A 19978-nucleotide genomic window follows, 5' to 3' on the forward strand; every position below is an offset into this window, starting at 1 on the left:
TTTTGTTTTGCTCGCTGTATGATTGCGATTGATCTTCTGTTAGTCCTTCGATACAATCAAGTTTCGTCTTTTTCGGAGAATCTTCTTGCTTCAGAGATCTGTAGATTGGCGGTTACAACGAGAAGTTCGAACTGGAGTACTTACGGTAATATCTTCTTCACTTTTTCTTGATCATCTCTTTGCAACATGTCGAATCCAGGTAAACGGTCTGCACCATCGAAATAACTCAATTCTTCGCGCATCGCCGCGAAACACGACACGTGGTACCACAAATCCACCCCTTTGAACCTCCGTCCCATTTGTCTCTTCGAAATGCGGAGCTAGAAAGATAATATTACTCTCTTGATGAAGTGAAAAAGTACCAAACCTCGCGTAGTGTTATGTTTGAGTGACATTTTTTGCAAAGAGCTTTGTCCGTCTTGGCGAACTCAATTCTAAAGTTTTGCAATGCGTCTTTCGGAATAGGACACGCACCGCGTTTTCTTCCTCTTCCCCCGCTGGAACTTGGTGCGGACAACGCTTCAGCTGTTAAAAAATGTTGGGCTTTGAATTTCAAAGAAAGGTACTTACTCAGAGCTTCTTGGATTTTAATTTGATCTTCGATGCGTAAAGACTCGAATTTGCGAATGTCGTCCACAGACTGTGGGCGATGTTTGAAGAAAAAGCACGGGAAATGGTACCATTGGGGTTGTTTTCCGTCATAGTGGCTGGACTGAGAAAAATCAGAATTAACAAACAATGGGTACTTGAGTACACAGGATACAGATTCGAAGTTTCTCGGAAAACACGATTTCAAGGTAATTTGATATCTTGCGCCGGAAATCAGATCGTTTCCTTTGATAATTTGGTATATAAATAATCCAAAACTTGTCTTTTTTTATAGTTCACCATTGTCACAATGAAACTACTTGCAGTTTTTGCGTTTACGCTTCTTTGCGGTTCAGTCCTTGCTCTAAATTGCTACACCTGTTCGGGTGGTGAACAAGATGGAGTCCAACCTTGTCTAGATGCTCCCGAAAACCTCACCATCACTGATTGCAACAAGAAGTACTGCGTCATCATAAGGCAAGAATATAAGGTAATTTTTGATAATTATAAAACTGGTCAGTTTACCAGCTATTTGAATTTTCAGAACCAAGAGAGAGTTGCTTCAATATATCGAGGATGCGAGGACAATCCACTCCATATCCATGATATTATAGAAGATGAATCCTACAGATTTTATTTCTCAGCCTGCCAGCAGCCTCTTTGCAATGGGGACAGTGGAAAATTTGAAAGCTCTTCACTACTTATTTAACATAAAACAAGTGTAGGTACTTTCCAATAAAAGAAAACGTCAGCTAAATATAACTTTATTGAAAAAAGGCAGATAAACGGCAAACTTTAGAACACGTAAAAAAGTGATTCAATATTAATACTTGTATTTAAAATCGACTTTAAGCAAATATTTGATGCGAACTTGCGCCACGTCGTACACAATATACTCATTGTATAGCAACGCAGATCCCAGAGAGTCGTTCGCCACTCCTTTCCCCAGAGGTACTTCAACTCCATCCAAAGTCGTCGCTTCTTTCGGATCGGGTTCAGTTCGCCCCAACCCTTTGGTACTGTGTTTACCCTTTGGTAACTTCTCCACGTACTCAGCTTTGGTTCTTTCGTACATCTACAAAACAACCATAAATACCAGTCACCCTCAAAACAAAAATCTTACATTTCCTAAAGCGACGTCGCACAACAGAAGCAATCCAGTGGAGTCTTGAGGTGAAGTGCAACAATAATTCGCCGATTTCGACACCATGTCGGCGAAATAAATGCCTTTACCGAACATGTATCCAGTGACTGGGGCTTCCGGGGGCGCGATTCTCAAACCTTGTGCTAGAATACCCGCGTAGTTGGTGGTACGGGAACCGTGCCATAGTAATTTATGATTTGGTAACTTCTTGAACGGCTTGAATCTCTTATCCTCTCCTTCTCGCTTGATGGTGAAGATGTCTTGAATTTCCAAGGAGTAACTCGAGTGAGTTTGTGCGTGCGTGTTCTCGAGGTATTTCTGTATAATTTTGAACTCCTCGGAGTTTTTATCGACGACATCAACCTCAGTGTTGAGTTGTTGGTAATACGAGTCGACGGTGTGTTCAGATCCGCTCGATTTCATCAAGTTGTAAGCAATCTCGAGTTCCATCAAATTGTCGAGCATGTCGATCTTTTGCTTGATCATATCCGGGTCGTTCAAAATTGGAGGATCATCCACTCCAAAAGAATGAGGCACGTAAGCGTAGAATCTGTTGGAAGCGTCGATAAATCGAGGCTCGTCACCTTTTGAATCGATAAGACCCTGCAGCTCGGTCAGGACATTGTAAGCTTTCTGTATTTGGCTTTTGCTGATTTTTCCCAACGGCATCTTCTCCGTGTCCAACTCGAACTCCAACATGACTTTCTGCATTGCGTTCACATCGAAGATTTTTCTGATTAAATTCTGCACAGGAACCGGTAAGGATGACTCCGACTCTGTTATAACCAAGGAAGTCTTGGGTTCCTCTTCGCCGTAATCAACATCAACTGGATAGAACATCCCTGGGTTTTTAGTAAAATGCGATCGAAGCTCCCAGGTATTTCCAGTTTTCTCTTCATAGAGTTGATTAAAGTTTGATTGGGCCATTTGAAGTGAATCGAATTGTTCCACTTTGTTACCACCGATTGTGGTACCGATACGGCCCCAAGCCCGGAAGACCCAATAACGACTTCCTTTATCTGATTTCAGCAGTTGCAATTTATAGTAACTATTTTTTTTGGTTTGAATGTCGGTTTTGGTGAGCGTAACTGTGTACTTGTTAAACACGTGGGCTTTGTCTTCAAGTCCGGAGTCTGGATCCACGGCGGTACCTCCTTTCAGTGTTAGTTTCACTTTGCTTGGTACTTTACTCGTGTAGATGCTCCCGGATTTCGACTTTGATGTGGAAGGTTCCGCTGGGAGACGCGTCTTCGGCTAGATAAGAAGAAATCAGCTTTGTACTTTTTTAACGGCGGTACTCACATCCGAACCCCAGTCACAAATCGCTTTTTCGACTATCAATTCCGGGATTTTTCCCACATGATTCGGAGCCTCATCCACAAACTCCTCAGGAACGACGTGAACATTATTATCTTGAACTGACTGCATTCTAGCGTTCATTTTTTCAACTTCTGCTTCGGAGGCAATCACTGCCATGATAGACTCGCTAATTTTTGTGATTACTTTCCCCCCTAATTTAGTAATTTGTTTCTTTAATTCCTCCTTTCCTCTTTTGGGCTGGCCCAAAATAACAAACTCCATGTTATAAAGAGGAGGCGTTTCTCGTGCGACTTTAGGTCTAAAAGCAAAAAACTAAAAAAAAAATACAATGGGAATGAGAGTATTTACTGGCCGTTTTCTTCCTTTTCTTCTTTTTTCACGGCAAGAGAAGGAGGGGCGCTTTTGACCACTCTGGTCCTCGCAACGTACTTGTACTTCTTTAAGAAAGGAAATTGTCCTTTTAGATTGGATGGTACTTTGAAGGCTTTTCTCTCAGGTTCTTTTACGAGGGTGTTACATTTGGCCCATTCCGTTAAGTTTCCATGACATTTGTAACCGAATTTTTCGAAAACGAGTTGTCCTCGAGAACAAACTTTACACGGAAGAAGAGTCCCAAAAGTCATTAAATCCGCCAGTCTGTCTAAAATCTATCGAAAACAGTGTCAGCATAAACAAGCAATAAAAACTGACCCTATCTAATCCAGGTGGAACGTCTTGTTTATTAAACTGTAGAAGCTCAATTAACTCATCTTTATTGAGATTCTCTTTTAGTTGGTCCCTGTATTTAAACATGATTTTGTTTTGTTCGGCGTACAGCTTTGTCTCCTCCTCTGTTAGCCCTTCGAAACTATTCTCACTTTTTAGTTTTTTGGTTTCAGGAACATCTTCTTGTTTAATAGCTCTAAAGATATTTCAACTTAGTAAAAACACCGATACTACCAACCACTTACGGTAACTCTTTCTTTGCTTGCGCTTGGTCGTTTTTATTCAACGTCTTGAAACCAGGCAACTTATCAGCAGACTCAAAATACCCCAACTCTGAGCGTAATTTAGCAAAACAAGTTAAATGATGCCACATATCCTGCCCCCCGTACTTCATACCGACCTCGGATTCAAAATCTTTTTTTGAAATTCGTACCTGCAAAACCAACATAACACTCGTTTCAAAGTTGTACCATTTTACCTCTTCTTTCATTATTTTTTGTTCGCAGCCTCTACACATGGCTCTGCTCGATTTTGCATATTCTACTTTAAAGTCTTTAAGAGCTGCGTTTTTTGCGGCAGCAGCAGCAGCGTCTCTTTTTTTACCTTTTCCTTTCTTTTCTGGTACGATTATGGATGCGGCGGTACCTAGCGAAAACATCGAGTTAGAACTCAGTTCGGAGTTTAAACCAATAAACTCACTCAGTTTTTCTTTGATTTTTTCCTGGTCTTCTATACGTAATGTTTCAAAATCCTTAATATCGTCTACTGTTTTCGGGCGCTGCTTGGTAAAGAAGCACATGAGGTGGTACCAGTTTGGGGTTTTGCCGTCGAAAAAGGGCGACTATGGAAAAGCGGAATTGCGTCAGAATAAGAATCTTAATGTTGAAAGAAAAAGAAAAAGGCGAAAAATAGTGACAACAAGAATTAGAGAAGATTTTTCAATATCCTTGCAAAGCGGAAATGTTAAGAAATCGGATGTTTTTACATTCGGACTGATCGTAATCAGATTAGCGAAATCTGAGAGTGTTCACGGATTTAAACATGCATGTAACTGATAATAAATTTATCTTTAAGTAGTTTTGCAGTCATTGTGTACTTAGGTCCTTTTCAAATGATGAAAATGGAACTTTACGATTAGATTGCTAAACGCAGATTCAGGTTAATCAGTACGTAAACAAAAAAATACATAAAAATTAAGTGATAAAATACACAACAACAAAAGGCAAGGCCAAATTCAACTGATATCTCTACAATTGACATAAAAATAACAATGTAAAAAAAAACGTTTAAAATATTGCTATTATTGTTTCTGTTGATTGTTAAGATAAGAATTTGGAAATTATAAATGTGGACTGTTTTCCATTTGAATTTTTACAATATGAACAAACATCAGACAAAAATAAAATTCGGTTTTATTTAGTGCTGTTTAGAGCAGCAAAAGTTCTCGTTGAGTTTTGAACTACAAGGCCGCTCTCAAAAAATATGCAATTCCCAGAAGTGATACTTAATATGGTTGATCAGTGTTTATTTACATGGCAACACTATTTATACCTATTACCACCACCTGCAGGACTCCATTACCATCAACTTCTTCAAGGGCCTGAACCCAAAGACACTTTCTACTTTATTATACCTCTACGCGTAGCTCATTCGGCCTCAAACCCCAATATTCTTAAGAAAATAAAGAATATGTTCAACAGTTCTCACCTGAACCATAACAGCAAGTCGGACGCTCCCTTGGGCAATTGGAGATTTACATCCTTTACACCCAGCTCGTCCACTCTTTGCGTATTCTGCACAATACGGCAGATCCATGATTAGTTCCAATTATCAATTTGTTTACACAGAAATCCTTTTTTCACAGTTGAGAACCTACACCAATGCCGGATAAAACGCGCAATAGCGACAAGAGCGGGAAACCAGTCAGGCGACCAACCCTAAGTCACTAAAAACTCTAAGAATCGCAGTGTTTTATGGTAATATTAGCGGCTTTGTGTTGTCGAATCTGTAAATTACCGGCGCGTTTTTTCAAATATTGGCTCTCGACAACAATAAATTCCTGCCTATTTCAAGATGACAGCACAAAATATGAATTTATAAATAAAGTGTGATATCTGCTGTGTTAGTTTTCATAAAAACGCGCCTTGGGAAGTCAACAAAATTATGGCTGTCACCAATAAGGTTATAGAGGTTATGTTTCCAAACACGTTTGTTTTGGATACTGCGAAATGGCCTTATGCGAAGCTGAAAAAACATTCATTTTGCATGGAGTCGAGGTAAACACTTTGAAGAAACATTCAGTTTGTAGTGTTGAATTCTAGGAAAATTTCCGCATAGATGGACGTAAGCGTGAAGATTACCGCCCTATGGAACTCGAAACCAACATTGTCTCTCACGCTTTTGGTTCCGCAAGACTACGCCTAGCTAATACGGATGTTTTAGTCGCGGTGAAAATTGAAGTTGATGTTCCATATCCTGAGAGGCCAAGAGAGGGAAAATTGGAGTTTTTTGTTGACTGGTTGAGTTTTTCATTGTAAAGTTTCAATCTAATGATTGTTATTGCAGTTCTGCGAACGCTACTCCCGATTTTGAAGGTCGAGGCGGTGAAGATTTAGCTGTTGAAATATCAAACAGTTTAGCGGCGGCTTACAGGTCGCCTGAAGTTTTTGATTTGACCAAATTGTGTATACTTAAAGGGCGCAAATGCTGGAAACTATTTGTAGATATTTTAGTACGATCAAAAAATCATTTTGGATGTAATATCTAAGTTTGTCTTTTGTAGCTCCTAGAGTGTGGGGGCAACTTATATGATGCCGTTTCCTTAGCAGTAAAGGCAGCTCTCTGGGATACCAAAATACCGCAAGTTAAATCCGTTGCTGTCGATGGTAACAATGTAGACATGGAAGTGTCAGAAGAGCTTCACGATTGCCAGAAATTAGATGTCTCCGGGGCCCCCATCATGGTAAAATTTACACAATTTGGGTGTTTATTTCTAGCGCTATTTCCAGGTGACTGTGTGCAAAATCGGAGAACATTGCATCGTAGACCCGAGCGCAGCAGAAGAACTATGTTCACTAGGAGCCGTAGTGATTGCAATTTCAAGAGACAAATTCAGTACAGTTTTACAAACAGGTTCTGGTTCCCTCCACGCTCAAACACTTCTAGAATGTTTTCAAATGGGGCACAAAGTCGGACAGAAACTCGGTGCAGCCCTCTCTGAAACTCTGTCTCAAATTAAACCGAGTGAAAGTCAAGACGTTGGTTTTTTGAGATAATTTATTTTAAGAATAAAAAATTAAATTCAAGTACATTTCAATTTAAGCGGGACCGTTGTATCGTAGCGAATCATGAATGGTTCGGATCAGATCGTGGTTAACGGAAAAAATGAATTTAAGGGACGAAATTTCCACGACGGCGTTGTCGTACAAGCGAACTTTATTCCCGGCAGTGATGGGGCGTCCGTCGACGAAAATAGGGCGTCTGCCCTCTGACGATAAGTAGAATTCTCCTGTGTTTCTCAATCTACGTAAAGAAAATATGAAATTCTTGAAATTACATCTGGGGTGCGAGTCTTACCGTAAAGTTCCTTGGCGCCGGGAGACTTTATGTGCAGGTCCCTCCAGGCTCAAATCTATGTCAACTACGTATCCTTTGGCGGTTCTACCGATGATAATTTCTTTGCTTCTCATCAAATACCGCACCATCCTGCCTCTCAACACTGCTAAGGTATTGTTGTCCAACTCCCCTGGTGAGACTCCTGTGACGCTGTCCACCAGAACATTCCACCGACCAACTTCATTCTCTAAGTGTCTTATTTGTTTAATGTTTTTCCTCTGTTGTAACCGTAATTCTCTATCAAGGGCTTCATCAGGAGGCTCACTCAGTTCAGAATCCTGTATGATATCCTCAGCATCATTGAACGTCATAATTGGACGCCCTGACATGGGTAGAGGCCCCAAAACTTGGTCTGGTAAGAGATGGTACATTTTTAAAGTCTGCCAGTGGCGGAATAACGCGTTGGCTGTTCTCCCAGAGTAGAAAACATCGGGATTTTGGGCAAGGAGCTCCGCAAACACATCGATTGTCGGAGTGGCGCTCTGCAAATAAACGTGAAATTGCTGTTCTAATATTGTTCTACTTACTGATTTAATAGTACTCAAAATCTGTTCTTCAGCTTGACTCCACAAGGCTTTATCCTGCACCGCGGCGATCATATCAGGATGAAGATTCCGCATTGCTGACACCGCGACTCGCGACACTGGTTGATCATACAGCAAGGCATACCACCTCTGCTGCAACTCTTGTACTGTAAACTTGCAAGAAAACTTGGTCCCTAAGTGAACTGTGCGCAAATCGTTTGTTTGCTGGACTCCAATAATCAACGCCAAGTCGTCAGTGGGCTTCCATCGTCCTAAATCCTTGGTAGTGAACTGGTTTGGTTGGCGCCCTTTTTTACTGCGTCTAGAGCTGCTGCTCAATGTTCTTGACGCCGGCTTTCTTTTCACTTCAGCGATGTGAGTCACAACTGGAGTACTAACAACAGGAGGAGTCGAAGGACTAGCCACTGAGAAATCGGAATGTGATTGGGTCCTCGCTCTGTTGCTCTAAAAACGCGCTCGTAGTAATAATATTGAAAAAATCTCAAGTTACCTTTACTGTATTCAAGCCGGGGAGTCCTAAGCTGTACTCTACCAGTTCGTCGTCGAACTTTTTCCTCTTTATGGAGCGATTAGAGCTGAAATTTGAGTTGTGGTTGTTTGTATTACATAACCTCAATTACCTTCGACGTTTGGTAACATCGCTGCTCTCCAAGAGGTGACTTTGCGACATTGAGCCGTACATTTCCGACTTTTCGTTTGCAGACTGCAGCATTTCCGCCTCTTGCAATCCTTCCATTGTGAAGAATTGTTTTTAATTGCGTTGGTTCAAGGTTTTTCCAATAAACAAACAGAAATGTCAACTGTCAAAAGTGAAGATGCCTGCTTTATCGATGGGTATTAATTTTTTGATAATTTTTTGTACGACCTATTTAATCAAAAAACCGCACATTATCAAATTTATCAGTTGATTTTAAACTTGTAATATAATAAAGTATTTTTCTAAAACATGAATTTTCTTCGTAACCCAACTGGAATCGTTATTTAATTAGCAACTTTCAAATCTAGCGCGCCATGGAGCAGTGCGTCCACTCCGGAAACTGTAGAAATTTGGTGACATGAGGGTGTTGCCAACCAAATAACGGTAAAACAGGTGCATGAGGATGGCCGTTTGTTTATGTAAAATAATGTCACCCCAAGAATAATAGAAAGAAACAACAATGGACTCTGACTTAAATCTAGAGGATTCTCTAGATAATGTCGGTATGGACGTGGAGGACAGGATTATGAAACGTTGTAGACTACCTCGAAGACAAGCAGTGCAATCCAAGAAGTTTTGTGCCAAAGATGAAAGAAATGCATCACTCAGAAAGGTGAAACCGTAGCTTAAGTTAAAAGTAACCCCCTAAATGAGTTTTCTCAGGTTTCTGTAATCCTCCAGAAATCAGAGACTGATAGAACATTTGAAGAAGCTCAAGTGTTGACTGAATGCTCAGAAGCTGTAGAGGAGGTACAGATGCGTTGGCGCAAAAGAGACGAAGCGAAGCGGAGATTGGAAGAGTTTGAGGAACCTCCAGAAGTGCTGAAACAGAAGTGTTTAATCCTTGCTCAAGCTATAGCTCAGGCACAACATTTAGTTGTTTATACAGGAGCAGGGATTAGCACAGCTGCGAAAATTCCGGACTACAGGGGGCCTAATGGTATTTGGACGAGACTGCAGAAGGGCAAAGACATTGGGTGAGTTACAGCAACCATGAGACTCTTCTTAACTCAGTTTTTCAGAGCTCATGACTTGTCATTAGCTGAGCCAACATATACCCACATGGCTCTGTCTGAGCTCTACAAAAAGAAAATTCTCAAGTACGTTGTATCTCAAAATTGCGATGGTTTGCACTTGCGGTCGGGTTTACCGAGAACAGCGCTGTCAGAACTGCACGGAAACATGTATGTTGAAGTTTGTAAGCACTGTAAACCTCATAAAGAATATTGGCGATTGTTTGACGTAACTGAAAATACTGCCAGGTACTCGCACAAGACATCACGACGATGTTATTCATGTAACGAGCCTTTAATAGACTCGATAGTTCATTTTGGGGAAAGGGGCAGCTTGCAATGGCCTTTGAATTGGGCGGGAGCTTGTAAAAACGCCGAGAAAGCGACAACAATTATTTGTTTAGGTTCAAGTCTGAAAGTTCTAAAAAAGTATCCTTGGTTGTGGAGGATGGATAAGCCTGCTAAAAAGAGACCAAATTTGTATATAGTTAACTTGCAGTGGACTCCAAAAGACGACGTCGCGAATGTTAAAATTCATGGTAAATGTGACCAGGTGATGGAAGCTGTTATGAATTTACTCGACATCCCGGTGCCCCAGTATGATAAAATCAAAGATCCGATTTTTGCTCACGGGACGACTCTGCACGAGGCTGAATTACACACCACCACTCAGCCCGTGTTAAAATTAGATTATGAGATTAAAAAAGAAGATTTTACAGTACAAAGTGATTTTAAAGACTGTCAGACAAATCGTGATAATGATCTCAGTTGTAGTAATTTGATAAAATCAGAGTTCTGTGATAGTAGTAGCAATAGTAATAAATCATCACCCAGTCGTTCTGAAGCTGCGCCAAACCGTCTTCCTGTTAACGAAACCACAAACGGATTTTCAATAGACGAAATTCTCAACGGCCGTGTTCATCAATCTTCGACTTTACCTCGACGGAATACACCAAGTCCTGTAGAAGATAAGTTTCTAAAGACTTCAACGTACTCGCTTTTAAACTGTAATAACTTGAGCACAAACTTATTGCAGTATCAGCTGCTGGGCGCATATCCTGAATTTATTTATTATCCGTATCAGACTAGTTTTTTATATTCTGGTTTGCATAGTATTATAAATCCTGCCCCTGATTTTGTCATTTCAGACAACAAATCTGAAACAAGTCCGAAAATTGAACCGTCATGTGACTTTTGTGATAAATATTACAATTCCGTAGCTTGCATGTTTTACCCGAAAACAGAAGCAGTATTCATCAAACCGCGCTATAGGTTTAGTAAAATCGAACAGAAAGAAAAGCCAAATCTTTGCGTGTGCTGCGATTACACCACTGACGAAGACGACGTCGAAATCCCTGAAACGAAGGACCAGAATGGAGAAAAAGAAATCAAAGGTAAAATCCAAGCGGGATGGTTTGGGAAAGGATGCCGAAAGAATCGACGTTGGAAACGAAAGTGAAGTCTTGTTTTACTTTTCAATTTGTCAGTATTACTGTGGTTTTGTATTTTTTTACCTATTTATTTATTTTCTGAATGTTTTATTTGTATGTGCGCAAATAAAAGACAAAAATGTATTTCCTATTTACTACTAAAGAATCGACAGTCTTATTTCTGGAACGGATAATAATCGAGACCTGTCTTATAATCATACCTAGGTTTATCTGACTTCCGCGCTTGTTCTATTAGAGTCTGCACGCTTTTTCTGTAAGGTGGTGGCAACAAATCTTCATGAAGAGTGCAGTCAAAACGCTCCACTTCTTTTTTCTTATATATTCGTTTCCGTATGATATCAACATCACGGCCATACTCATCCGCGAGTTGCTCCAATTTTGACGGTGGAACATTAAATTCAATTAAAAAATAACTGAAATTTTCGCTTTTATTTCTTAAATTCCGTTCTACTCAAGTTTACCTAGCTTTACGGTGAACCAAGCCGTGTTTGCTTGTCTTGTAAGGCATGTCTTGAGTCCCCAAATGCTCCAATTTTCGAATAAACCCACCTTTGTCGAAAATCGCTGTTGCAGATCTTTTTACTACAGACGCCAATTCCGGCTGCAATTAACGTGTTTTTATAAAAAATGACAGAAAAAGACAAACCTTGGGCATTATCCTAAAAAGCACCATCAGTTCGTACGTAATCATGATTCAAATTTCTAATAAAAACATGCAAAAAAATCTCGTATAAGTTAGGTTAAGATACTCAAATTGTCAAAATTGACTGTGAACTGGGATATTTCACGCTCAAGTTTTTTGTATGTTGGCAATGGTCCTTGAAGTTAATTTTAATTTTTATTAAAATAACTACGAAATGAAGGTAATAAAAAAGCAGCATGTTTGCTTGTGTAGATCAAAAACTATCTAAATGGAGTATTATAGTTTTAATTGTAATTTATTTCCGCTTTAAAATTTTCCTTTGGTGACATTTTACCCATACTACCAACTTAAACTCTCTCTGTCAAAAAGTCAAAATTTCATAAGGCGTGTTTTTGAGGTAAGCGGTTTTGGTGTGCCTTTTGGTCCATTCCGTTGAAAACTAATTTCTGTGTGCTGTAAATAATGTATAAACCGCTTATTGTCACTCCCCCAAATGTCTGATGGGCCCCAGGAACAACTAAAAAGATTCGTGTTTTCTTCTAAATATAACCTCCGAGGAGAGCCCGAGGAAGAGAAGCTAGAAGTGATTATTCCTGAGGTACCATCACCTTTCGTTATACAATACCGTCACTCAACAACTGATTTTTTTTCTAGCTTCTGCTACCAAGTTACTCATTTTACACTTGGCCTTCAGCGCCGGTTCTCGCTTGGTTTTTGTGGGAAAACCGCAAAGAGTTGGTAGGAAAACGAATATTAGAAATTGGGTCGGGGACTGCACTCCCTGGAATTGTCGCTGCAAAGTGTGGAGCAAAAGTAACCTTGAGTGACTCAGCTACTTTGCCCAAGTCACTGGCTCACACAAAAAGAAGCTGCCAGTTGAACAATTTGGTGGTAAATGAAGATATTCAGATAATTGGTCTGACGTGGGGGTTGTTCTTAAACAGTATAGATCTGGTTGGACAACTTGATCTGATCCTGGGTTCTGATTGTTTCTATGAACCTGCAGTTTTTGAGGACATTATAGTGTCAGTCTCCTATTTGCTTGAAGCCAATCAGGGAGCCAAATTCCTGTGCACTTATCAAGAACGCAGTTCTGACTGGTCTATTGAACACTTGCTGGCTAAGTGGAATTTACACTGCCAAGTGCATAATATCAGCAACTTGGGGGCCACTGCCGGTTTAGACATCCACGAATTGGTTGGAGATCATAGTATACATTTGTTGGAAATTTCCCGCCAGGTTTGAGTATGGCCGGTAATTTTGTGAGATCCCTCTATAAAGTTTATGTAGGAAATATTCCATGGACTGTGGGGCACTTAGAATTGAAGCAATATTTCAATAAGTTTGGTCCAGTTAGTCTCGCCAACGTCGTTTTTGATAAAGACACCGGTTTGTCGAGAAACTACGGTTTTGTCCAATATAAAAACAAAGAAGATTTTGAGAAGGCTATCCAAGCTGATCATCATCACTTAGAAGGAAATACTTTGAAGGTTTCTCCAGCTAATAACAACCAATAATGGCGACTTCTATCGATAGTTTTAACGATCTCAAAGAACTTGGGATCGATTGCGACGATAACGATTCTTTAACAGAAATTTTCAATCAAGCTGCCAACCACTTACAAAATTTACTACCGAATTTGGACAACCAGACGCTGTTAACATTGTATGGTTACTACAAACAGGGCTCTCAAGGCCCTTGCAACATCCCTAAACCTAGCTGGTACGACATGAAAGCCAAATCAAAATGGGAAGCCTGGAACAAACTAGGCCAAATGCCCCAAAACGACGCCAAGACGATCTACGTGGAAACAATAAAAAAGTTAGACCCCAATTTCAACGTCTCCGCTAAAGAGTATTGGGTGTCAGTATCGACGCTACAAAACGACCAAACAGACGAATCCGGCGAGAAGAACATCGTTGATTTCGTCAAAGAAGACAACTCTGCTCAAGTACAACAAATCCTGAAGTCTTCAGAAGGCAAAAGTCGGATCAATAACCTTGATGACGAAGGATTAGGCTTAATTCACTGGGCTTCTGATAGAGGCTCTGTTGATATTTTGAAGATTTTGATCGATTCTGGTGCTGATGTTAATCTTCAGGATTCTGATGGACAAACTGCCTTACATTACGCAGCGAGTTGTGGACACGTGGATTGTATCAAGTTGCTCCTGAAAAATAACGCCAGGAGGGATGTTAAAGACAACGAAAATTTGTGTGCGGAGTCCTTGGCTTGTGACCAAACTGTTAAAGAATTGTTAGCGAATTTTACGTAGTCTTTGTTATGTTAAAGTTTTAATAAAGAGATTAGATGGGATCTATTCTTCATTATTTAATTAACCTTTCTTATATTATTCATGGTATTTTATTAAAATTAAAAAAAAATAATAAAAAAGTCGTTACCCGGCGCATCCACCATTTTACCATTATTTGGATTCAAAAAACCTCCAGTGAAAAAGTTGGAATAAATATATGGCTTTATTGCAATTCACAGAAGTCACATATAACATAAAGAAATTACGTTTTTACAATATTCAACAATTTACGGACTCCAGACGTTGAAGTGTGGCCATTCTTAGAAATACCTGCAAAATGTGTTTTAGATAACACCAAAAAAATAAGTGCAACAAACCTGTTCTAAACTCGCTTGTCCTAAAGAATAATCCTCAATATTAAGTCTCTTTTTGGCGTTTTCTAAGATTCCAAACATGTACGATAAATCTAAGTTCTCATCAGCGATGTAATAAGTAACCAGTTCCTGATGCTTCTCCTGCCGTTTTGCAGTAGGAAAACTCTGCGCAATAAACCGTTCCATGTCTGTATACTGTTGCACTTCCTGTCGCCTGACTTTAATCGTGAGCGTGTAACCAGCGGCAAACTTATTCTTCAAATGTTGCAATGATCCGATGCATTTGAAATTTCCATTTACCATTATAGCCAGTCTGGTACACAGCGCTTCACACTCTTCCATGCTGTGAGAAGTGAAAAGAATGCATTTCCCGCTGTCTCTAACAGTGCAAAGAGCATTCCATAAGTGCCTCTTTGTCACTGGATCCATTCCTGCAGTAGGCTCATCGAGACACACAACCGGAGGATCACCAATTAGCGAAACAGCGGTACTAATCTTCCTTTTGTTACCCCCACTTAATTGTTTAATCTTCTTGTGTAAATGCTGGTGAAAATCAAAGTCTTGTGCCAATTTGCGCGCTATATATTTGCACTGGTTTAGTGGGATTCCTCTCAAAAGAGCGAACATGATTAGAGTCTCCTGCGCCGTCAGATCGGTGATGAGAGCGTCGAATTGGGGGCAGTACCCGATTAGTTTCTGCACTTCGTTTAATTGAGTTTTTATACTGAAGCCGTGAATCCAGGCGTTTCCATAAGTGATGGTTCGGTCTCCAGTTATCATTTTAAACGTGGTTGTTTTACCGGCACCGTTCACTCCCAAGAGACCGAAACACTCGAATTGTTGAACTCCGAAGCAGATTTCGTTAACTGCCAGAAACTTTCGATAGAATTTCGTCACGTCTTTGAGGACTAAACTGTAGTCTTTTAGCAACTGTTGTTCTGGAGTTCCACGAATTCTTTTCTTTTCATTGGTGACGTCGTCGTCTTCATCTGTGGCGTACGGTAATGGTTTAACTTTGACTTGAAAGATTCTGTAGATATTTGAAAACATTTTGTATTCTCGAAGAATTAGAAGAACGAACAAAGTAGTTCCGGAGATTAATGAATAGAAGACGTTTCTACCTACGCCTGGACTGTCCCATTTGAAGTAATTTGGTTCGCGGTCTGAAACAAAAGGCTCTAATATTGGATTTTGTATTTTTGGTACTAACCGCAACAATAACGAGCAATGACTTCGTTGTAGTTACTGTTGCACGCCTTCTCCCAGCACTCTTCGTCTGTTACATTAGAGTGCCCTTCCAAGCAGTTGTTGACGAAGAAGTTGCAGATTTTCGTCGTCATAAACGTGGTGTAAATGTCTCTTATACCTGTCGCTAGAGAATAATGAGGTACCAGAAGAAAAATCCAGTGGAGGGCATTGGCGATGTACTTTAAAGACAGTCCTGGAGTTGACAGGATTTGGATGACCAAGAAAGCAGTCACTCCTGGAATTACTGTTAGCACAAGGCTTCAAATCGCTCATTAATTACCAGTAAGAACACTAAACAGCGTCATTCTGGTGTAACCCGTCGATGGAATGTCGAACAAATAAGAAGCGAAATACACCATCGGTAGTACCGCCCAAGCAAAGTAAAACAATAAAAAGAATATTCTACCTACGAGAACGATTCCTCACAAAGACATTAGTACCTAGCACGTACCTAACTCGTCAGGGTTCATGAAACCTTCTTCTTGGAAACACAGCAGGGTCACCAGGATTGCTAAGATCGTCACAATGAAAGTCACCAAGTCACAAGTGAAAGCAGTTGTCCAGAATATGTAGCTTTTCACCCCGGAAGCAAACTGAAGGTGTTTGGATTTGCACGCTCTTTCTTTAACGTTGAAGAGGATGTAAAAGGAGGAGACGAACGCCATGCTGAAGGCGAGATTGAAAGCCAGTTGGAATCCCATGCTGTTGCCTTTCATCAGTTTTTCGATCTGGTGATAATAGCGGCTATTGGAATTTAATCAGCAAATGTTTACCTTCGTGTTAGGAGAAAATGGTAGCGGATGGTTCACAAAGGTGATACCGTAGTCCTTTCCTAAAATTGATTTGTACATGGCATTTAAAACTAGTCCGAGTGCCAGAGGAGGAGTGTGGTAAGGATTGTTGTTGAACCATGCCGTGACCAAAGTAGCGTTGTTCCTCATCAAAGCGATTGTGGCACCAACCAGAAACTTTTTTTTAACAGTGGCAGGCTTGACTCGGGTCTACGAAACTAAACATTTTCAGAACTTTTCTAGCATTCAACTCACCAAATCGAGCATAGTTTTTGTGATATTCTCAACACTTTGAACTTGGTGCCCTCTTAACAGCTCGCGGTAAAAACCACTAAAATTATTGTTAAGTTCGTCCTGTAGCAGCGTCACGGGTTTCTTGTACACATCTAAAGTTATCTCCAATTTCGGCAACTCACTTGTTCTCTTGTGAATATTCCTGCTAACACTTATAGCTACCATAAGAAAGGCCACCGGAATCACGATCTGAATAATTTGCAGCAACCACGTGCGTGTAATTGATAAGATTTTCTTCATAAACATTGCAATAAACTGGTTTCGGACCAACTCAGGACCCGTTAAAAGCGTCATTTCCTTTGCTAAAAATGACGGGTAAGATCGTGGAAGCACGTGAAGAGAAAGTTACTTTTTGGGTTCAGAAGAAAATCGGAGTTACCTTTGTCAAAGTCGACAGCTACGGGTTTTGACTCAAAATCCGTCCCAACGCTAAAAAGGAATCTGTATTGTTGCTGCTACTTTTAGCACGTACTTTATGAAAACGTCTTCTAAAGTTGTTAACGAGATGCCGTAGCTACGAATGTGCAAGTCGCTTTTGGTGTTTTCCAGGTCTTTGAGCATGTCTGCAAAGACGGGCGCATGGTGTTGCTCTAGCAAGTAGATGAGCTCAGAGCCCACGCTTCTGGGGACCTGTATTGAGGGTTTTATTCGGCGCATCCACCATTTTTTCTTACCTGAATGTCGGGAATATATTTTTCTATCAGTTCTGTAACTCTCACAGAGTCGCAGCCCGGGCGTTTGTCTAAAATTAAGTGATACCCCGTCCCAAATCTCTTTTTGAGGAAAAAACTAGAGCCGCAGCACTTCAAATTTCCGTTGGCCATAATGGCGATTCGGTCGCCTAACAAATCAGCCTCGTCCATGTAATGAGTGGTCAACAAAATACATCTTCCGGATTTTTGTGTTTGTAATAAATCCCACAAACTTCTTCTAGACGAAGGATCTATTCCGGCTGTTGGTTCGTCTAATAGCACAACTTGAGAGCCTCCACAGAGCGCGATTCCCACACACAATTTCCTCTTCATTCCACCTGAAAGCGTGTGGGATTTCTTGTTTATTTTAGACTCCAAGTCGAGGAGTTTGATATATTTGTGGATTTCTTCGTTTATTTCTGTTTTGGGAAGTCCTTTGAGTTTGCTGAAGAAATAAAGGTGCTCTTTTACCGTCAGCTCATCGAAGAGTATATTGTGTTGAGGACACAACCCCAAGTTGGCTCTTACATCTTTCATGTTCGTTTGAATGTCGAAGCCGAGAATTGACGCCGTGCCGCTTGTGGCGGAGATTATACCAGTTAACATGGACATGATTGTGGTTTTTCCGGCACCGTTGTGCCCCAGTAAAACCGTAATTTGGTCTCTGTAAATCTCCAAAGAAATATTGTTGACAGCCACTTTCGCACCAAACACTTTATGCAAATTCTGGATGTGAATTCCAAGAGCCAAGTTTGTGGGGTTTTTCTCGAAAAAGTCGCTCTTCGGTGGGAAATTATGCGTGACAGTCTCCACAACTATTTCTCTTGGTTTACCGCACCAATAAGAGCACGTTACTGGGAAGTACCACGGCTGGGGCATCCCGTACTCCCCAGGGAACACAGCCTCAACGTACAAAGTAATACACAAGTAAATAAGCGCATCTGCGATCAACATGACTAGAACTAGTCCAAGACTGAAGTCATCATCCGTTGTACACGGCTTCCAAATGTTATCCCATTGAATTCCTTCGCTGGTGCTTTCGTACATTAAAAACATCTGGAAACCGTAAGCCATCGCGGTGTTGGAGCCCAAACACACCAACAGCTTCGTGGATAGAGTGAGTTGGTCGTACTGCGATTGCAGGAAAAGATAGGGAGCGTACGATAGGAACCACAACAAACCTGCAAAAGTCGCCGCGGTGTTGGCTTTGGAAAAAAACACGCTTATGGAAAAACAAAAAGTGATTGTTGCCACCATGTAAAACAACAAGAATACGAACAGAATTACAGGATTGGCGTAAGTGAAGACACTGTACGAACTGTGGGAGTACCACGAGATGGTCAGAAGCACCATTATGCATACTGTTGAAACGAACAAGAACGATAATGATTTGATAAACCATGCAGTCCAGTGCAGCCAATTGGGCAATCCCATGATTTTCATCGCTTCCTGGACAAAAAGAAACAGTGAAAACCAACCGAAAGTGTTACTTAACTTTTAATTGTCTTTCCTTCTCGTTGGTGATGACTTTCACCGTGTTGATGCAAGTGTAGACGAAACTCAACATGATGACGATACCGATGAAGCTGATCAAGGCTGGGAGTAGCACGTCGTCGTTCCAAGTCGAGAATGGGAACCGTTTCATGTAGATTTTAGGAAATAGCCCCCTTTTCATCAGTTTCATGGGGTCCAACTGGACAATTACCAAAAGATACGTGATGATGGTTTGAAAAGCCAAAAAGCCTTCCCCGTGGTAGCCTGAAAGATCGTCCTTTTATTGTTGTGGAGGATGGAAAATACCTTACTGGGAGCCCCTCCGGTGTTTTTCTCTGGAGCTCTTGCCCCTGGGGCCTCAAAAAGGGAGAACAACTTGTTGGTTTTCCAGTCACGGATGTCAAACAATTTGATTAGTTTATCTGGAGGTGAAATTTTACGGATTTCGTTATTGCGACTGTTTTCTTACCAGTCACAGACTCGCTGTCATTGGATACGTGGAAAGTAACGTTTTTTTGATTTAGAGGAACCAGAACGAAGGCTTCTTTTATGTTGCGGAGCTCACTAGGAAATCTACGACTTGCCTAAATCTTGATATTTGTACCACCCAACTCTTACCTGATAGACACTTTTATATCTCGAGGAATTGTGGTCTTATTAAACAACTCGTTGTCAAATTGTACCGCTGCGAACGTCCGACGTCCCTCAATACTGCTATAGTGGCGCTCCAGAAGTCTCGAGTTTCGAAACCCTTTAATTCTATTGAACGCGGGCCTCAAAAGGTTCATCGCACTGTCCAAGACGAGATTCGGGGAAGGAGAGTACACGATCATGTAAGTGTCGAGATAAGACGTAAAATTGTCTTGGGTCATCTTTTTGTGCAGATCAGAGACGAAAAAAAACGATGGGATCGGATGAAACGGCAAGTATTCGTGAGTTGGATGCTGCTCGGGCTTTACGAGACTTCTTAATATGACCAACAAGATTGAAAAGAGAACTGGAGCTGCAATTTCCACCGAGGTTTGGAGGGGTCTTCGGTATTGAAGCTTCCAGTTTTTCCACATGAGGAGTAGGAACTTGTCCCAATTCTTTCCCATAGTTCAAAGAACA

The 19978-nt window shown here is 40.8% G+C and overlaps 10 protein-coding genes and 1 long non-coding RNA gene across 13 annotated transcripts; 6 read left to right on the forward strand and 5 right to left on the reverse strand.

Annotated features, from left to right (window-relative positions):
• Window positions 1-6: 6 nt before the first annotated feature.
• LOC148179707 (uncharacterized) lies at window positions 7-488 on the reverse strand. The gene is made up of 3 exons (XR_015771765.1): window positions 368-488; window positions 145-320; window positions 7-98 (listed from the first exon to the last, which is right to left on the reverse strand). It is a non-coding gene; the product is annotated as an uncharacterized LOC148179707 (long non-coding RNA).
• A 395-nt stretch (window positions 489-883) lies between these two features.
• LOC148179708 (uncharacterized) lies at window positions 884-1350 on the forward strand. Its single transcript, XM_088050417.1, has 2 exons — window positions 884-1078; window positions 1133-1350. Exons 1-2 carry the CDS (start codon window positions 899-901, stop codon window positions 1295-1297), a joined length of 345 nt encoding a protein of 114 aa, XP_087906543.1. The 5' UTR covers window positions 884-898; the 3' UTR covers window positions 1298-1350.
• Window positions 1337-5696, reverse strand: Parp1 (Poly-(ADP-ribose) polymerase). The gene is made up of 9 exons (XM_088050415.1): window positions 5465-5696; window positions 4457-4598; window positions 4236-4402; window positions 4003-4190; window positions 3743-3953; window positions 3401-3699; window positions 3035-3350; window positions 1712-2986; window positions 1337-1663 (listed from the first exon to the last, which is right to left on the reverse strand). The coding sequence occupies exons 1-9, from the start codon at window positions 5570-5572 to the stop codon at window positions 1412-1414; spliced, it is 2958 nt and encodes a 985-aa protein (XP_087906541.1). The 5' UTR covers window positions 5573-5696; the 3' UTR covers window positions 1337-1411.
• A 214-nt stretch (window positions 5697-5910) lies between these two features.
• Rrp42 (exosome complex component Rrp42) lies at window positions 5911-7062 on the forward strand. Its single transcript, XM_088030686.1, has 5 exons — window positions 5911-6033; window positions 6079-6275; window positions 6323-6488; window positions 6540-6719; window positions 6766-7062. Exons 1-5 carry the CDS (start codon window positions 5986-5988, stop codon window positions 7030-7032), a joined length of 858 nt encoding a protein of 285 aa, XP_087886812.1. The 5' UTR covers window positions 5911-5985; the 3' UTR covers window positions 7033-7062.
• Rcd5 (microspherule protein Rcd5) lies at window positions 7016-8757 on the reverse strand. 2 transcript variants are annotated; one of them, XM_088030685.1, is made up of 5 exons: window positions 8538-8757; window positions 8414-8492; window positions 7900-8361; window positions 7334-7854; window positions 7016-7279 (listed from the first exon to the last, which is right to left on the reverse strand). In XM_088030685.1, exons 1-5 carry the CDS (start codon window positions 8651-8653, stop codon window positions 7075-7077), a joined length of 1383 nt encoding a protein of 460 aa, XP_087886811.1. In that variant the 5' UTR covers window positions 8654-8757; the 3' UTR covers window positions 7016-7074. The 2 variants fall into 2 exon arrangements, with proteins under 2 accessions (XP_087886811.1, XP_087886810.1); XM_088030684.1 differs by having other exon boundaries at window positions 8408-8492.
• A 205-nt stretch (window positions 8758-8962) lies between these two features.
• Window positions 8963-11201, forward strand: Sirt7 (sirtuin 7). Its single transcript, XM_088029240.1, has 3 exons — window positions 8963-9227; window positions 9278-9591; window positions 9637-11201. The coding sequence occupies exons 1-3, from the start codon at window positions 9075-9077 to the stop codon at window positions 11084-11086; spliced, it is 1917 nt and encodes a 638-aa protein (XP_087885366.1). The 5' UTR covers window positions 8963-9074; the 3' UTR covers window positions 11087-11201.
• On the reverse strand, window positions 11198-11884 carry mRpS6 (mitochondrial ribosomal protein S6). The gene is made up of 3 exons (XM_088029244.1): window positions 11725-11884; window positions 11540-11679; window positions 11198-11491 (listed from the first exon to the last, which is right to left on the reverse strand). The coding sequence occupies exons 1-3, from the start codon at window positions 11767-11769 to the stop codon at window positions 11233-11235; spliced, it is 444 nt and encodes a 147-aa protein (XP_087885370.1). The 5' UTR covers window positions 11770-11884; the 3' UTR covers window positions 11198-11232.
• A 159-nt stretch (window positions 11885-12043) lies between these two features.
• On the forward strand, window positions 12044-13101 carry LOC148179714 (histone-arginine methyltransferase METTL23). 2 transcript variants are annotated; one of them, XM_088029242.1, is made up of 3 exons: window positions 12044-12319; window positions 12376-12960; window positions 13012-13101. In XM_088029242.1, the coding sequence occupies exons 1-3, from the start codon at window positions 12215-12217 to the stop codon at window positions 13039-13041; spliced, it is 720 nt and encodes a 239-aa protein (XP_087885368.1). In that variant the 5' UTR covers window positions 12044-12214; the 3' UTR covers window positions 13042-13101. The 2 variants fall into 2 exon arrangements, with proteins under 2 accessions (XP_087885368.1, XP_087885369.1); XM_088029243.1 differs by lacking the exon at window positions 13012-13101 and having other exon boundaries at window positions 12376-12966.
• Window positions 12969-13238, forward strand: LOC148179715 (SRA stem-loop-interacting RNA-binding protein, mitochondrial-like). Its single transcript, XM_088029246.1, has one exon. The coding sequence runs from the start codon at window positions 12969-12971 to the stop codon at window positions 13236-13238; it is 270 nt and encodes an 89-aa protein (XP_087885372.1).
• anox (acyl-CoA-binding domain-containing protein anorexia) lies at window positions 13238-14037 on the forward strand. The gene has a single exon (XM_088029241.1). The coding sequence runs from the start codon at window positions 13238-13240 to the stop codon at window positions 13994-13996; it is 759 nt and encodes a 252-aa protein (XP_087885367.1). The 3' UTR covers window positions 13997-14037.
• On the reverse strand, window positions 14028-19965 carry LOC148179717 (phospholipid-transporting ATPase ABCA3-like). Its single transcript, XM_088029571.1, has 16 exons — window positions 19487-19965; window positions 19338-19441; window positions 19180-19290; window positions 18870-19132; window positions 17357-18823; window positions 17155-17312; window positions 17032-17111; window positions 16644-16984; window positions 16371-16598; window positions 16049-16325; window positions 15878-16003; window positions 15560-15832; window positions 14353-15512; window positions 14267-14305; window positions 14124-14196; window positions 14028-14038 (listed from the first exon to the last, which is right to left on the reverse strand). Exons 1-16 carry the CDS (start codon window positions 19963-19965, stop codon window positions 14028-14030), a joined length of 5190 nt encoding a protein of 1729 aa, XP_087885697.1.
• Window positions 19966-19978: the final 13 nt, after the last annotated feature.

The sequence above is a fragment of the Gnatocerus cornutus genome, chromosome 2 (genome assembly GCF_029298725.1).
Source record: "Gnatocerus cornutus isolate USDA-ARS CGAHR chromosome 2, icGnaCorn1.1, whole genome shotgun sequence".
NCBI classification, from domain to species: Eukaryota; Metazoa; Arthropoda; class Insecta; order Coleoptera; family Tenebrionidae; genus Gnatocerus; species Gnatocerus cornutus.

Coding starts and splice junctions, on each gene's coding strand:
- LOC148179717 (XM_088029571.1), bottom strand. CDS start 19,965: ATGGGAAAGAATTGGGACAAGTTCCTACTCCTCATGTGGAAAAACTGG. Junction 18,824..18,869: donor AGAAGGAAAGACAATTAAAA/GTTAAGTAACAC, acceptor CTTTTTGTCCAG/GAAGCGATGAAAATCATGGG. Junction 14,197..14,266: donor CACTTCAACGTCTGGAGTCC/GTAAATTGTTGA, acceptor ATTGCAATAAAG/CCATATATTTATTCCAACTT.
- Rrp42 (XM_088030686.1), top strand. CDS start 5,986: ATGGCCTTATGCGAAGCTGAAAAAACATTCATTTTGCATGGAGTCGAG. Junction 6,276..6,322: donor TTGGAGTTTTTTGTTGACTG/GTTGAGTTTTTC, acceptor TTGTTATTGCAG/TTCTGCGAACGCTACTCCCG. Junction 6,720..6,765: donor TCTCCGGGGCCCCCATCATG/GTAAAATTTACA, acceptor CGCTATTTCCAG/GTGACTGTGTGCAAAATCGG.
- LOC148179715 (XM_088029246.1), top strand. CDS start 12,969: ATGGCCGGTAATTTTGTGAGATCCCTCTATAAAGTTTATGTAGGAAAT.
- Sirt7 (XM_088029240.1), top strand. CDS start 9,075: ATGGACTCTGACTTAAATCTAGAGGATTCTCTAGATAATGTCGGTATG. Junction 9,228..9,277: donor GAAATGCATCACTCAGAAAG/GTGAAACCGTAG, acceptor GAGTTTTCTCAG/GTTTCTGTAATCCTCCAGAA. Junction 9,592..9,636: donor CAGAAGGGCAAAGACATTGG/GTGAGTTACAGC, acceptor TCAGTTTTTCAG/AGCTCATGACTTGTCATTAG.
- anox (XM_088029241.1), top strand. CDS start 13,238: ATGGCGACTTCTATCGATAGTTTTAACGATCTCAAAGAACTTGGGATC.
- Parp1 (XM_088050415.1), bottom strand. CDS start 5,572: ATGGATCTGCCGTATTGTGCAGAATACGCAAAGAGTGGACGAGCTGGG. Junction 4,403..4,456: donor AAAAATCAAAGAAAAACTGA/GTGAGTTTATTG, acceptor TGTTTTCGCTAG/GTACCGCCGCATCCATAATC. Junction 2,987..3,034: donor TTTGTGACTGGGGTTCGGAT/GTGAGTACCGCC, acceptor CTTCTTATCTAG/CCGAAGACGCGTCTCCCAGC.
- mRpS6 (XM_088029244.1), bottom strand. CDS start 11,769: ATGATTACGTACGAACTGATGGTGCTTTTTAGGATAATGCCCAAG. Junction 11,680..11,724: donor TTTTTAGGATAATGCCCAAG/GTTTGTCTTTTT, acceptor CGTTAATTGCAG/CCGGAATTGGCGTCTGTAGT. Junction 11,492..11,539: donor TTGGTTCACCGTAAAGCTAG/GTAAACTTGAGT, acceptor CGAAAATTTCAG/TTATTTTTTAATTGAATTTA.
- Rcd5 (XM_088030684.1), bottom strand. CDS start 8,653: ATGGAAGGATTGCAAGAGGCGGAAATGCTGCAGTCTGCAAACGAAAAG. Junction 8,493..8,537: donor GATGTTACCAAACGTCGAAG/GTAATTGAGGTT, acceptor CTCAAATTTCAG/CTCTAATCGCTCCATAAAGA. Junction 8,362..8,407: donor CCGGCTTGAATACAGTAAAG/GTAACTTGAGAT, acceptor GCGCGTTTTTAG/AGCAACAGAGCGAGGACCCA.
- LOC148179708 (XM_088050417.1), top strand. CDS start 899: ATGAAACTACTTGCAGTTTTTGCGTTTACGCTTCTTTGCGGTTCAGTC. Junction 1,079..1,132: donor TCATAAGGCAAGAATATAAG/GTAATTTTTGAT, acceptor TTGAATTTTCAG/AACCAAGAGAGAGTTGCTTC.
- LOC148179714 (XM_088029242.1), top strand. CDS start 12,215: ATGTCTGATGGGCCCCAGGAACAACTAAAAAGATTCGTGTTTTCTTCT. Junction 12,320..12,375: donor TAGAAGTGATTATTCCTGAG/GTACCATCACCT, acceptor TTTTTTTTCTAG/CTTCTGCTACCAAGTTACTC. Junction 12,961..13,011: donor TGTTGGAAATTTCCCGCCAG/GTTTGAGTATGG, acceptor AAGTTTATGTAG/GAAATATTCCATGGACTGTG.